At 39.9% G+C, this 14,819-nt stretch overlaps 1 protein-coding gene and 2 long non-coding RNA genes across 3 annotated transcripts; 1 reads left to right on the plus strand and 2 right to left on the minus strand.

Annotated features, from left to right (window-relative positions):
• The first annotated feature begins 98 nt into the window (after positions 1-98).
• On the plus strand, positions 99-7,499 carry LOC147506697 (uncharacterized). Its single transcript, XR_015193869.1, has 4 exons — positions 99-268; positions 355-466; positions 580-701; positions 7,140-7,499. It is a non-coding gene; the product is annotated as an uncharacterized LOC147506697 (long non-coding RNA).
• Positions 7,500-8,370: 871 nt separating this feature from the next.
• Positions 8,371-9,142, minus strand: LOC147506698 (uncharacterized). Its single transcript, XR_015193867.1, has 3 exons — positions 9,038-9,142; positions 8,869-8,947; positions 8,371-8,736 (listed from the first exon to the last, which is right to left on the minus strand). It is a non-coding gene; the product is annotated as an uncharacterized LOC147506698 (long non-coding RNA).
• A 464-nt stretch (positions 9,143-9,606) lies between these two features.
• Positions 9,607-12,825, minus strand: LOC147506699 (chaperonin CPN60-2, mitochondrial-like). Its single transcript, XM_086605819.1, has 7 exons — positions 12,545-12,825; positions 11,830-12,022; positions 11,645-11,699; positions 10,185-10,262; positions 10,007-10,102; positions 9,787-9,886; positions 9,607-9,707 (listed from the first exon to the last, which is right to left on the minus strand). The coding sequence occupies exons 2-7, from the start codon at positions 11,961-11,963 to the stop codon at positions 9,607-9,609; spliced, it is 564 nt and encodes a 187-aa protein (XP_086461945.1). The 5' UTR covers positions 11,964-12,022; positions 12,545-12,825.
• Between the last annotated feature and the right edge of the window lie 1,994 nt (positions 12,826-14,819).

Here is a 14,819-nt window from a genome sequence, read left to right on the forward strand (position 1 = left end):
TAAGAGAACCGATCATGGAGGTGTCGCCTTGAGGCAATCTAATATTCACTACTAATTCTCCATCTATTATTGAGAACGCAATAAAAGGTAGTCTTCAATCTGAATAGAAGCAATCTTAGAATAGTGTTAGAAATCCTACACCATGCATGTACTTAGATAGAGCTATGTTATAACGCACACCATAGTTGGCTTAAGTGCTGGATTTGGTGTTTCGCTGCCGAGTCACATGGATAGAGCTATCAAATTGCCAGCAGTTTTTCCTGATCCGGTTAAATATTGTTCTGATATGCTCCACTTGTCTTTAAGTTTCTTTTAGTTTGTTCTTTACTCTGTTTCTTTGATGTTTTCTGGCAGTTATCAAATTCTCTTGCCTTGTCCATACATGGAGATTGCGGCTTCACTGATAAGGCACAAGTTGCACAGTCACGAGGTGCTGCTGGCTTACTAGTGATAAATGAAAATGAAGGTAGCCATTTATGTTAACCCGAGGCTGATTCTTCAATCACAAATTGTCAATTATTCCGCTACTATTACTCTCATGAAGCCTCTGACTGAATTTTTTGTTGTCCGTTTTGTCAGATCTTTATAAAATGGTGTGTCCTGAAAATGATACTTCTCTAGATATTAGGATTCTTGTTGTGAAATGATTCCCAAGTCTGGAGGAGAAGCTATCAAGAAAGCAATGTTAGCTGGAAAGAAGAGTGAGCCTTTTCATTCTCATTAGTCTTTTTGTGTATCAATTGTCATCTTTTGTTCTTGCACAAGCTTATGATGTTTGGAAAAGATTGAAAATATGCATTAGTTATCATACGAGTAGAAATTTGTGAATTGTGTAGTCAAACTCATATAAAATCTGAGATCATCACGTGAGCAGTCACGTCAAACCCAAATAAAAAAGTGGAAGAGGTTAAAATTAAATAAAGTGAGTGTAACTATTGGATAGATGAAGGTCTGACATCAATGCACTGCTGTACCTGCGTTTTTAGAGTTTTACACTTTTTTTTTTGCTTCAAGTTCTGTTGGAGGAGCTGGAGAGAAACGGGGCGAATTCTGCATCGTGCATGTCGAGGCCCAGCCGATAGAAGCGTGCTTCGTTCGAGTTCGATAGGCTAGAAGCGACCGACGCCATATGGGCGCGACCACGGCCGGACTCCAAGACGTTGGCTAGCCAAGCCCTCGAAGACCCGTGTCTAATTTCGTGGGCCTTTGTTACAGTACCCGCGAAATTTGGTTTTTGGAGATAAAAACCAAAATCAAGGTTTTGGAAAAACCTAACCAGAGAGAACCAGACAAAAACAAAGAGAGAGAAACCCAATCTTGAAAGCTATCAAGATTGAGAGATAACCTTTACAGAGATACAACCCAGTAAAAGAGATAAAGAGTGATCTAGTAAAGTGAGAGACAAATGAGAGATTGTAATCTTCCTTCCCACTTTAATAAGAACCGGCTCTTGTGGAAGTAGGCATCATTGGCGAACCACGGTAAATCTTTGTTTTGTGGTTTGTCTTTTACCGCTTTTACATTATTATTTGTTGTTGATAGTTGTTTAGCGAGTTGGGCATGTTAAGATAGGTTGTAGTTGATATTTAGATTTTGTCCCGAGTTGAATTGTGTTCATACAAGTTATCCGTGGTAATGGGGAACCGATTGGTATTGGTATAATCCCCAACAAGTGGTATCGAGCCTTGGTTAGAATAGCCAGAGTGTTATCCGAATCTTGGTCGAAGGTGTTTGACGAAAATTCCCCGAGAAGATTTGAGGTTAAATAACTTGTAGAGATGGACCATTCAAGAAACACACGCATGATGAGTCTCAATAGGAAGAACTATACCATCCGGAAAGCCAAGATGGAAGACTTGCTTTACTCGGGCAGGACTTGGCACTACCCATCGAGAATGGGGGAGTAAGACCTAAAAGACCGAGGTAGCCGAGTGGAACAAGCTTGACGAAAAGCTATTGGGTACATTCGACAATGGATAGACGCACGGTGTCTTCCACCATGTATCCCAAGAGACTACCGCTTTTTGTTTGTGGAAGAAACTAGAAGACCTCTACGAGAGGAAGTCCGGGAAAACAAAGTGCTTGTCGTTAAGAAGTTTGCGCCACGAAAGTACCAAGAAGGTTCTTTAATGTCCGAGCATCTTAATGAAGTACGAATACCATCAATCGATGCATTTGATGAAGATCAATTTGGGAGACGAAGTTGAGGCTTTGTTTCTATTAGGCTCTACCCGAAAAGGGGGAGACATTAGCGCTTCTACATGGAGCGACCAAGGATGGAATTGTTACCATGGAGATGGCTACCATGGCTTTGTTGAATGAGGAGACTAGAAGGAGTGCAAAAAGCGGCTCCTCTCACTCGTAGATCCTTTTCACGAGAAACGGGGAGAGGTCAAAACAAAAAACCATCTCATTCTGTGAGGTGATGACGGGAAGTAAAATCTAGGGGTGAAGCTAGAACTCCTAAGGCAAAGAGGCAATGTTACTATTGTGCCACCAAAGGCCACTTCGATATGAGTCTGAAAGTAACAATCAAGAGGGATGAGAAGAATAACCGTATGTACATGAAGACATGGTGCGAGGAACGGAAACACAGGCGGAGATACTACCGCACTAGTCGAGGACCCAGTGGGAATTGTGTCGACAGGGTGGTGTGTCTTTGCCTTAGTACCTCATGTCGATACGAGTGGGTGATAGATACTGAGGAGCATCCTATCATGTCACACCGCGACGGGGATTCTTCACTACCTACCTATGGTGAATATGGTATGGAGGTGAGGATGGGTAACAATGGCGTCCTCAAGATTATAGGCATTGGAGATGTTCATATAGAAACCCATGTCGGCTACACCTTGACACTCGCGGATGTAAGACATGTCCCCCGACATACGGTTAAAGCCTAATTTCGGGCCGAAATTAGATGACGATGGCTTTGTAAACTCGTTTGGTAACGGGGTATGGAAAACCGAGCGAGAGGTTCCATTGTAGCGTTGGAGGAAAGAAAACTTGCTCTCTTTACAAAACACGTGGCTAGTTTGTGTAAAGCGTTTAAGCGAATCTTGTGAAGAAGAAGAAGCTTCATCCAACCGCGGGCACAAGAGACCGTGGTCACACGGGCATAAAAGGGATGGAAGTTCTTGCTAAGCAAAAGGCCGTGCCGGACATTAAAGGTACACATTTAGATACATGTACTCATTTGTTTGGTAGGAAAGCAACACGGGTGTCTTTCCAAAGATTCCCGTCTCACGAAAAGGACAATCGCCCTTGAACTAGTGCAATACGCACTTATATGGTCCTATGAGAGTGAAGTCCCACCAGGGAGCTTCGTACTTCTTGACATTCATTGATGATGCGTTAAGAAAGATATGGGCCTATAGTCCGAAGACCAGGATGAAGTACTTGGCGTGTTTGAGAAATTCCACAAAGATGGTGGAAAGAGAGACCGGAAGTTGTTGAAGTGTATTCGCTCGGATAATGGGGGTGAGTACATTGGGCCATTTGAAGAGTATTGCCGAGTCATGGGATTCGCCATGAGCGCACCGCTCCCAAGACACCGCAAATGTAATGGAATAGCGCAGAGAATGAACCGCACCATTGTAGAGAGGATGAGATGCATGCTATTTTACTCTAAGCTACCTAGAAGCTCTTGGGTAGAAGCAATGCGCGACAAACCGTACATGTGATCAACCCGTCGCCGCAAAAAGCCTCCGAATAGTGATTATCCGGAGAGAGTATGGTCGCAGAGATGTTGATTATGGATACTGAGTGGTATTTGGGTGCGTGGCATTTGTGCATATTCCGGGGATGAGAGATCCAAGCTTGATGACAAAGCCAAGCAAAGCATTTTTCCGGGTTATGGAGATGAAAAGTTTGGTTACAAACTCTATGATCCGATTAACAAGAAGGTAATCCGAAGTCGAGATGTTGTGTTCTTAGAAGACCAAACCATAGCGGAGACTTTGAGGAAGGTGAGAAGCTACGTGGCTTTCACCAATGATCTTGTTGATTCGTAACCGTAAGTTCCTACCGGAACGTCTGCGTAAGGCATTGAGAATGCAGAGAACCATGAGTTTGAAGCTCATGATGAGAATCCTATTGCTCATGATGGGATAAAACCTATTGGTATAGAAGATGCGGATGAGATGCATGAACCACCACCGTAAGCAAGCGAAGTGCATCCTCCCCGAGGCACCCGGCCAGATGGGGCAAGGAGGTCCGACAGAGGGAGACTAGCTTCAACCAGGTATCCACCACATAATGCACGCACTACCTATCGGATGGTGGAGAACCTATGTACTATCAAGAGGCACTTGAAGGTACGCATAAAAAGAAAAGTGGTTGAAGGCCATGCATGACGAGATGGATTCTTTGCATAAGAATCACACTTATGAAGTTAGTTGAGAAACCCACGAGGAGAAAAGTTCTCAAGAATAAGTGGATATACAAAGTCAAGCATGAGGAGAAACAATCCTCACCCAAGGCACAAAGCTCGCCTTTGTTGTGAAGGGATTCGGTCAAAGGAAAGGAATCGACTTTTGATGAGATTTTCTCTCCCGTAGTGAAGATGACTTCTATCCCAGTGGTATTGGGTATGACCGCAAGTATGAACCTAGAGGTTGAGCAGCCTAGATGTTAAGACATCTTTTCTTCATGGAGACCTTGAAGAAGATGTCTACATGGACCAACCCGCAGGGTTTGAGGTCAAAGGCAAGGAGCACCTAGTATGCAAGCCGATAAAGAGCTTGTATGGGTTGAAGCAAGCACCGAGGCAATTGGTACATAAAGTTTGACTCCTTTATGGCGAAGCAAGGATACAAGAAGTCTGCTTCCGATCATTGTGTGTTTGTTCAGAGATTTCCAGATGGGGATTTCATAGTGCTATTGCTGTATGTGGATGATATGTTGATAGTTGGCCCAAACATCAACAAGATATCCAAGCTAAAGAAAGACTTGAGTAAGTCCTTTGAGATGAAGGATTTGGGTCAAGCAAAGCAGATACTTGGGATGCGGATCACTCGTGACAGAAAGAGTGGGAAGTTATGGCTTTCTCAAGAAAGCTACATTGAGAAGGTGTTGAAGAGATTCAACATGGATCAAGCCGAAACCCGCCGGTTTATCCGCTTGGGTGGCCGGTTCCGCATGACCAAAGAGATGTGTCCTAAGGGTGAGCATGAGCAGAGTCGATGGAAAAGATTCCTTATGCATCCGCAGCCGGCGCTTTGATGTATGCCATGGTGTGTACTAGACCGGATATTGCTTTCGCCGTTGGGGTTGTAAGCGATTTCACAACCGGGTAAAGAGCATTGGGAAGGTGTTAAGTGGATATTGAGATATCTCAAAGGCACTTCCAAATCGTGTTTGTGTTTTGGTGGAAGTAAGCCCTTACTGAAGCGGCTAATCGACGCAGCATATGGCGGTGATGTTGACTCGATGAAGTCCACCTCCGGGTTATCCGGGTTACTTTGCGGGGAGCAGTTTCTTGGCAATCTAAGTTGCAAAAGTGTGTTGCCCTCTACTACGTAGTTTAGCATATTGCGGCCCAATCGAAAGTGTTGCAAAGAGTTGCTATGGATGAAGAGGTTCTTCGACGAACTAGGGCTAAAGCGTAAAACAGGTTTGTAGTTCTATGTGATACGAGGCGCCATCCACTTAAGCAAGAATCCGAAGTTTTCATTCTAGATCCAAGCACATACACGCGCGTTATCATCGATTTAGAGAAGTACTTTCGAAGACAAGCATTTGTGTATCGAGAAGATCCATACCGACAAGAACGGGTCGGATATGATGACCAAAGTCTTACCGAAAGGTAAGTTTGATGTTTGTTGTGCTATTGCCTAATGGCGCACACACCTCCCGCTGATTTGGAAATTGCATGGAGGAAGCCCCCTCACCGCTCGAGGGGAGATTGTCGAGTTATCCCTCACATGAGGAGAGAAAACAGAGCCGAGAGAAAACGGGCTAATTCGCATCGTGCATGTCGAAGATACCCAGGCCAGATAGAGGCCCAAGGCCAGTTCCAAGAGGCTAGGTGCGACCAGCTCATATAAGCCACCGACCAGCGCCGAACTCGATCGTTGAGTGCGCCACAAAAAGAGGGCCACCACGCTTCAGTCTAATTTCGTGGGCCTTTGCTACAGTACCCGCGAAATTTGGTTTTTGGAGATAAAAACCAAAATCAAGGTTTTAGAAAAACCTAACCAGAGAGAACCAGACAAAAACAAAGAGAGAGAAACCCAATCTTGAAAGCTATCAAGATTGAGATAACCTTTACGCAGATACAACCCCTCAGAAAGAGATAAGAGTGATCTAGTAAGGTGAGAGACTCAAAGGAGAGATTGTAATCTTCCTTCCCACTTTAATAAGAACCTACTTTGTGGAAGTAGGCATCATTGGCGAACCACGGTAAATCTTTGTTTTGTGGTTTGCCTTTTACCGCTTTTACATTATTATTTGTTGTTGATAGTTGTTTAGCGAGTTGGGCATGTTAGTATAGGTTGTAGTTGATATTTAGATTTTGTCCGGAGTTGAATTGTGTTCATACAAGTTATCTGTGTAGTGGGAAAACCGATTGGTATTGGTATAATCCCCAACAAGTTCATCAAACTGGTGTACGCCACAAACAATGGGTTTGTGTGACCAAGCTGTTAATGAGGTTTAATGTTATGGTATTAATGGAATGTGAATAACATTACACCTCTTTGCATCACCTATCATTCAGCAATTAACATTACAAAATATAAACTACATCTTTTGTTGTACACATAATTTCTGGTGTCTTTTAATTTGAGTGGAGCGTGCCATCACTAGATTCATAGTTAAGTGCAAAGTCTGCTTCTAACTCTTATCAGTCATCGGGTAAATTGGATCTTAATTTTTTTTTTTTGGCTTGACCGAGAAGTCTGATGTCCTCTTTGGCTATGAGCCCATGAACAACAACAATAAATTGGTAAAGAGGCAAGCATTCAAAGTACAGGCGGTCCATTTCAAACAAGTTCTGTCGAGTTTGGTGTTCCCCAAGTCAGTCTATGACGACCAGTGCTCGATCATATAATAGATTGCATATTTAGTTGTTGCTAGTTTAGAAAGTGAGGTAGTTCTTTGGTTTGCATTCTATGTTTTAATTTTTTTTATTTCTGCAGAAGTTTCAGATATACTGGAAACTTTCGTAAACTTGGGATGGAGAAAACAACTTGGAGTTTAGAATCACGATGATAATTGCACTGCATATTTTTACAAAAATCAAATTGACGGTGCATCTTGCAAAGTACTAAATCTAGATATATAAAATGGAAAGACATATTTCAGATATTAACTGAGAAAAAAGCTGAAAGAAAGGAATTAGTTAAATCCAACTACAGTCCAGTATTTTTTTCGGACTAGCCAAGTGCTAGCCAGCCAGATTTACTGATAATATGAATTATCATGGTCTACTCCAACATCTAGCCAAGTGCTAGCCAGCCAGATTTACTGATAATATGAATTATCATAGTTTACTCCAACATCTCAATGGTCTATTCCCTTGATTATGAAACGTTTTGTTCGCTCGAATCATTCACAAAATCACAAGTTATTAATACTTTGTTGCAACTTATATGTAGCTAATGCAGGTGATAGATCACAAAGAATCCTTTTTCAGAATCCAGCCATGAGAACGTGGTGAGAAACTAACAATAACACAACTAATGTATAATATCCTAGCACAACAGAAACACCGAAGGAACATACAGAAAATGCAAGCAGCAATTCAGCAAATAGACGTGTAGTACAATCGTCTATAGTGAACAAGTTGGGTAAAAAATGCATAATTTTGCTTTGTGACTGCTCTAGCCATATAGACAAAGCTTATAGTGCTAAACCAGTTTAAATTTTACGAACTTCTCTTTCTTTGTTGGAGTGAAAAGAAAGACCACGAAAGTTATAGCAGCCCAGAGCATCTGTTAACGTGACGCCAATTCTTTTTCAAAGATTGTGGACAACCATGTCATCAAATGATCAAATCTAGTATTAAGCTGAACATCAATTGAGTTATGTATAAAATTCCAAATTACTTTGAACGGTGTTTCTACCCAAAGTTCCTTCCGAAAAGCTGCAAAATACAAGTAAAATTCTCACTTCAGACACACCAGCTAAGTTCTCACTAATTTTGCATCCCTTCTTTCAAGTAAGTTTTGAGGGTGATATAGTTTTGGCTCCAGTTTCCATGGAAACAACTACATGCATACGAGCCACCTTATTTTCATTATCAATTCCAAATCTAATAAACATTTTACAGCGTGGCCTAGTGAACAAAAACCTTTTTTAAACATTACCTATTATATGTTCAGTAAAATTTTGCCTCAAATCTGAGAATCAATGAGTAGTAAATCAACGGAGGTGAAACAACCAACTATTATAGAACAAACGTCCCCATGAGCTAGTACTCGAGTCTCTCACTATGAATACATCCTGCCTCTTGACATGACAAGGGAAGAAACATTTTTTCCAAAGCAGAGATTTATCAAATCATATTGGAATATCAAAATTAAATCGAAAAAATGACTCGATTGATTTTCAATGCTCTCTCCAATTTAATGTCACTCATCAAAAGAGAGGGATACATGTCAGGTCCACGAGAACCTTCAATAATCCATGCCTCCCATGCCACCCATACCACCACCCATTGCTGAAGCACTGATGTTCTCTTCCTTTGGAAGCTCAACTACAACAGCCTCAGTTGTGGTCATCAAAGATGACACACTGTACAAAAAGAAATAAAAAACTCAGTCAACCAATCGAAAAGATAGGACCAACTATAATCTATGAATCAAGAGGAAAATCTGAAAATGTGCCTGAAGAGAATCAGCATTTTACAGAATGGATTAAAATTACCTAGCAGCATCCACCAATGCGGTTCTTATTACTTTCAAAGGATCAACAATTCCAGCCTTAATCATGTCCACGTATTCACCTGATCCCCAAAGCAGCAGGGAATAAAAGTTAAAATCAGATCAAACATCTAACAGTGAATCAAACTAAAACTACAAAACAAATTAGAAACCTTTGGCTGCATCATATCCAAGATCGGTATTATCCTGCTCCAACAGCTTGCCAACAACCACAGCCCCTTCCACACCAGCATTGGAAGCGATCAGATGCACAGGGTCTGAAGAAAAAAAAAATCCCCCCAAAAAGTCATGTATAGAGTAAACAGCAGTGATCAGGCACGACAAATAAACGGATGACAGCTTAACTTCACTTGGCATCTTTTGTACAGTGATTGCAATTTAAGAATCAGCTAAGTATGATCACAATCGCATACACACTTCATGTAACACAACTGACATATCCCAGTGGGGTCCAAGAACGATTACATAATGAATATGGACACTTCAAGAAGGTTTTGACGTATTAAAGTTGGAAGAACATTTACGCTAGCACGCTACAAAGCATGGGTATAATCACAGATACCAATACATTGGGATTACTTAATTGATAGTGTAATGAAGTATCATGATCAAGTATCTCCTTATGCTGGCTAGAAAACTGAGCCAACACAAACTCTTCCTTTTAAAACAAAACTTGAGAAACAAATTGCAACAGAAATATGGCAGTGTTTAGTATTTACCTTCAGAGCATTCTGATTATCTGAACCCCAATTTTCTGGTCAAAATTGGCTGTCTGCAGCTTGTCCAGCTCCCTTGATGCATAAAGAAGAGCAACGCCACCACCTGAAAAAAAAAAAAATTTAAGGATCCCACTGTACTGTAGAAACAAACTATGGAAAACAGAGAAATAATTAAAAATTACCTGGCACAATACCCTCTTCAACAGCTGCCTTAGTTGCATTTAGAGCATCAGTAACCCTATCCTTCTTTTCACCAACTTCAGCTTCACTAGCTCTACCAATCTGCAAAATAGTTAGCACAACTGAAAGTCAGTTCTTATGGACTTGCAAGCATCATGAATCTGATATCATCTGAATGAATGGAAATTAAGTATATCATTGACCAGGAAGAGGGAACTATACTTTTAAAACTGCAACACCACCAGAAAGCTTTGCCAGCCTTTCTTGTAGCTTCTCTTGGTCATATTCGGAAGTGCTTGATTCAATTGTAGACCTAAGCTGTCATCACAAAGACAACAAAATCAATTATAAAGGCTACTATAGGTCTCACGTTGACATTGAGTGATGAAATGCAACATACCAGCTCACATCTTTCTTTGATGGCTTTCTTGTCACCTGCCCCATCAAGAACAACTGTTTCATCTTTTGAGATTGTTACCTACATATTGTCATTAGAATTCTCAATCACTGTGAACATCAGTACAAATCACAGATTCACAAATATCTAGATAGTGCTCTAAGTTCGAGAACCAGCCCCCGATATGACACTATATTGATTTGTTCGATTATAAAGGATAAATGGCACAAACACCAATAGAAGATGATAGACAGAAGCATCTTTTGCTAGATGTGGAGAACTCCCACTGAGAGCATTCCCAATGCAAGGTAGCCTTACGAGGTGAGCAACTCTACTACCTAGGTGGGCAAAAAAGAGTGTCCCAATGCAAGGGTACCTCTGAACTTGGTAGCTCTATTTACCAAGAAAGCTACCAAGTTTACAAAACTTAAACTTCCCGCACAGAATGAAAGAATCCGTCCGACACTCTTTGCAATTTTTCTTTCTTTATTTAAAATGCAAATTGATTGGTGGGATTTTGTATTAAAATGCTCAAACAGAATGAAAGAATTCGTCCAAAAACAGAGCTACCTTCTGCATTGGGACTATTTTGTTGGTCACTATGTCCTAATGGCACCCATGTGCACTGGGAATGCTCTGATGAGAGAATTGCCAATGATGTAAGAGAACGACAGCAACAGGTAATTACATCCAAATGAGTAACTTCAAAAACTCTCTACAACCTTGTTCAGGAGTTCATTTTTATGCATCTAACAAGTCACAGTATAGAATTCAACTGACCAAGTAACTTAGTTACTTTTGTTCTGTTGTGGAACAGGATAGAAGATTATTGATATAGCTCCAAGAATGTTATTAAGAAAAGAAATTCCTTGAGAAAAACACGTCTGGACTACAGAGATCAAATCAAAAGTCACTCAGAAGGCACTTTAGTCAAGAATTAAGGTGGCAAGTAGATGCCATAAGTTGCACAGCAAGATCAGTGAGACAATGAATTTTAGAAAGATCAAACATAAAATGGGAATACTAGTCTATCAATATTCAGCATCAAAAACAATGAGTTTCTTGTAATCCTGTAAACCGTATCACCCAAATAGATAGTATCCTACAGACTACTGAAGCACATAGCTGTGGTTTAGATACAGACTGATTTATGGAGAAGGCGAATTTTTCAAATCCTCGGTACTTAGCTTGGCCACTAAATTGCTAAGACTGATTCCTGGGTACGTCTCTCATCCACCACATGTTAATAGAGCTCCTATAATCTTTAATCCACCACATGGCCACTAAATTTTGTTGGAATAGGAAGGTTTCGAGCCTCCTCTGGTGTAGAGAAATGCTCTTTTAGAGTACTGACTACAGATTATCTCTGATAAACTAAAAAGATATAAATGAAATACAATTTATAGTATGAAGGTAAAACAAATTTCTGATGCACTGCAGGTACAATATTGTTCACGAGTTACCTGATCCTGAGTTTCATATGTTTCAAGAAAAAGCTTTGCATCACGGCATTCTAATCTGTTAACAGTCACAAACCCCTAGCAGAGATCAATAAATTAAACTTTTCAACTATTTGTAGGGAAAAGAAAATCGCTAATGTTCTTAATCTATAAATCATAATAACTTAGACATTAGGAACTAAGGGAACCTGAGAAGCTCCAGAGATCTTATAGCAGATGTACTGATAACAAGAATTGCTGGATTCCCTGGGTCAACAGTTCCCTCTAAAAGCTTCCCTTCGAAGAGCTCTTCTTTCCATGACGTTCCAAAGGCATCCTTCATGTGTGCTTAAAGCTCAGGATCCTGATCCAGACCCTGAGATAGCTCCAGAATACATGTATCTGGACATTACAAAAAAATCATAGGACAAATTACAGCATGAGTTGATTAGACAAAAAACGTTAAGATGCCCAATATAAATTGGATTCAGAATCGTGGAATAACCACTTAGAAACTGATTGTTGGTAATAAAAAAAAAAAGCATACGAAGTTAACAATTTATATTTTTTAACTTGGACATTTACACGGCATAGAGTGCCAGAAACAGTTTAGAGAAGGCTATCATACAAAATGTCAGGAAATTTCTCCAAAACTAGTTATGAATGAGAAAACAACATTTTACAAAATATCTACATTACTTGGTATCAAAGTATCCAGAATGAATTGTGTCTGCCAGTTGTTTAGTAAACGATATTCGCAGCAAATGGTTTTTCATATTACCAACAAAGTAGCTATACAAACACTAACAAAGAACTTTAACATACAAAGAAAAAACCTTTTTCTTCCGCATTGCCCATTACATATATAACTTAATAAACCCAACATTTATAAAACATGAAAAAAAGAAAAAGAAAAGGTGGTACCTTTGAATGATTCCAACTCAAGAGAAGATAGTTTAAGACCATTAGCAGATTGAAACCAGTTCAGAAAGAAGCTGAGATGTTCTGAAGCAGGAAGAGAAGACGAAGGAACAAGAGAAGCAACTGATGTTGGGTTGTTGTCTTGTTTTTGTTTCTTGTTCTTCTTCTTTTGTTTGGAAACGACTCTTTTTTGCCCAGCAGCCATTTTCTGTGTGGTGTTCTTACTCGTTAGTTCTTGCACCTTTGATTTTATTTGCACCCAAAACATCTTTGAGTACACCCACACCCAAACTATATATCGATATGACACAACAGTTAGTTTTAGTTTAAATAAGATGAATACTCAAATGATAAAATGATTATTTCATTTACCTAATTGTTCATTACAATGTGTTTCCTATTTATACAAAACTACAAAACTGTTACAATCAGTTACAACCTGAAAATGAGCTGTTAGTCTGTTACAGAGTTTGTTTTAGAATTCTTATGTGTCCTTGCTTGACTAGTCTTTATGTTGACTCAGTCGAGTGCTCTTCAGATACGTTATTACCCCCCTTCAAACTGAAAGGAGATGGAATCACAGAAAGCTTGGATAATAGCATATTGAACCTCTGTGTAGATAGACCCTTGGTAAAGAGATCAGCTAGCTGATCTCTTTACCAAGGGTCTATCTACACAGAGGTTCAATATAGCTGATCTTTGGTGCATAAGTACTGTAAATCCACAACCTTGTTGATGACAAGTTCCCTAATGTAATGATAACCTATTTCCACATGCTTTGTTCTAGCATGAAAAACAGGATTATTGGCTAAAGCAATTGCAGAAATATTGTCACAATGAATTAAAGGAGGATGAGATAGAGAAATATGTAAGTCCTTTAAGAGTATACAAATCCAATAAAGTTCTGCAGCAGTGTGAGTTAGAGAATGATACTCTGCTTCAGTGCTTGAACGAGCTACTGTGTGTTGCTTTTTTTGCAGACCAAGAGAGAAGGTTGTTACCTAGAAATACACATAGTCCAGTGACTGATCTTCTGTCTACAGGACAAGCAGCCCAATCAGCATCTGTGTATGCATGTACACTGAAGTTTCCTTTGGTAAACCATACTCCATAGCTTATAATCCTTTTGACTGCTGCAAGATGCGATACTCTTGGACAATGCATGAATTGACACACCAAGTTAACAGCAAAAGAAATGTCAAGTCTTGTCCAAGTTAAGTATTGCAATGCACCCACTAGAGATCTATAAGCACTAAGATCTGACAAGAGTTCCCCTGAATGTGAATCTAATCTGCAACTAGATGAAACAGGCGTAGGAGCTGGCTTTGCATTAACCATGTTTGCTTTTTGCAGTAGATCATATGTGTACTTAGTCTGACATAAGAAAAGCCCTCTGTTACTCCTCTAAACTTCTAGGCCCAAGAAATAATGAAGAAGACCTAAGTCCTTCATTGCAAAAATTGAACTGAGTTGAGATATAACATCTGAATAGATTGCTTTTGAACTTCCTGTAATCAAGATGTCATCTACATAGACCAGAATGTAGGTGACTGACTTTGAGTCTCTCTTTATAAATAAAGAGTGATCAGCTTCAGAAGTAGTAAAACCAATGGACAGTAAAGCGTGAAAAAGTTCTTCATACCAAGCACGAGGTGCTTGTTTGAGGCCATAAATAGACTTTAACAGCTTACACACATAATGAGACTTGGTAGGATCAACAAATCCTTGTGGCTGTTTCATAAATACTTGTTCCTTCAAGTGGCCATGTAAAAAGGCATTTGATACATCCAGTTGCCTTATCTCCCAATCATAATGTACAGCAATAGAAAGAATTAATCTGATGGTTGTTGGCTTTGCCACAGGGCTGAAAGTTTGTAAATAATCCACTCCATATTGCTGATTAAACCCTTTGGCTACTAGTCTTGCTTTTATGTTTGTCAATAGTACCATTTGGCTTTGTTTTGAGTTTAAAAACCCATTTGTTATCCACTAAATTCTGAGATGGAGATGGTGGAACTAAAATCCAAGTATTATTCTTGAGTAAAGCATTAAACTCACTGACCATTGCATCTTTCCAGTTTGAAACTTTAATAGCTTGTGAAAAGCAAGTAGGGGTTGGAGGAAGTGAAGATAAGGTCGTTTGAAGAGCATGAGGTAATGGATGTTTAAAAGTTTGAAGAGCTTTAGGTTTGAAAATGCCATGTTTGGCTCTTGTTTGCATGGTGTGTGTGTTAGAAATGGAAGGAATTTGGTCAGTGGAAGGATTGGAAGTGTCATG

Source organism: Coptis chinensis, chromosome 4 (genome assembly GCF_015680905.1).
Source record: "Coptis chinensis isolate HL-2020 chromosome 4, ASM1568090v1, whole genome shotgun sequence".
Classification (NCBI taxonomy): Eukaryota; Viridiplantae; Streptophyta; class Magnoliopsida; order Ranunculales; family Ranunculaceae; genus Coptis; species Coptis chinensis.

Coding starts and splice junctions, on each gene's coding strand:
- LOC147506699 (XM_086605819.1), bottom strand. CDS start 11,963: ATGAAGGATGCCTTTGGAACGTCATGGAAAGAAGAGCTCTTCGAAGGG. Junction 10,103..10,184: donor TCAAAGAAAGATGTGAGCTG/GTATGTTGCATT, acceptor TTGTGATGACAG/CTTAGGTCTACAATTGAATC. Junction 9,708..9,786: donor TGAAGAGGGTATTGTGCCAG/GTAATTTTTAAT, acceptor TTTTTTTTTCAG/GTGGTGGCGTTGCTCTTCTT.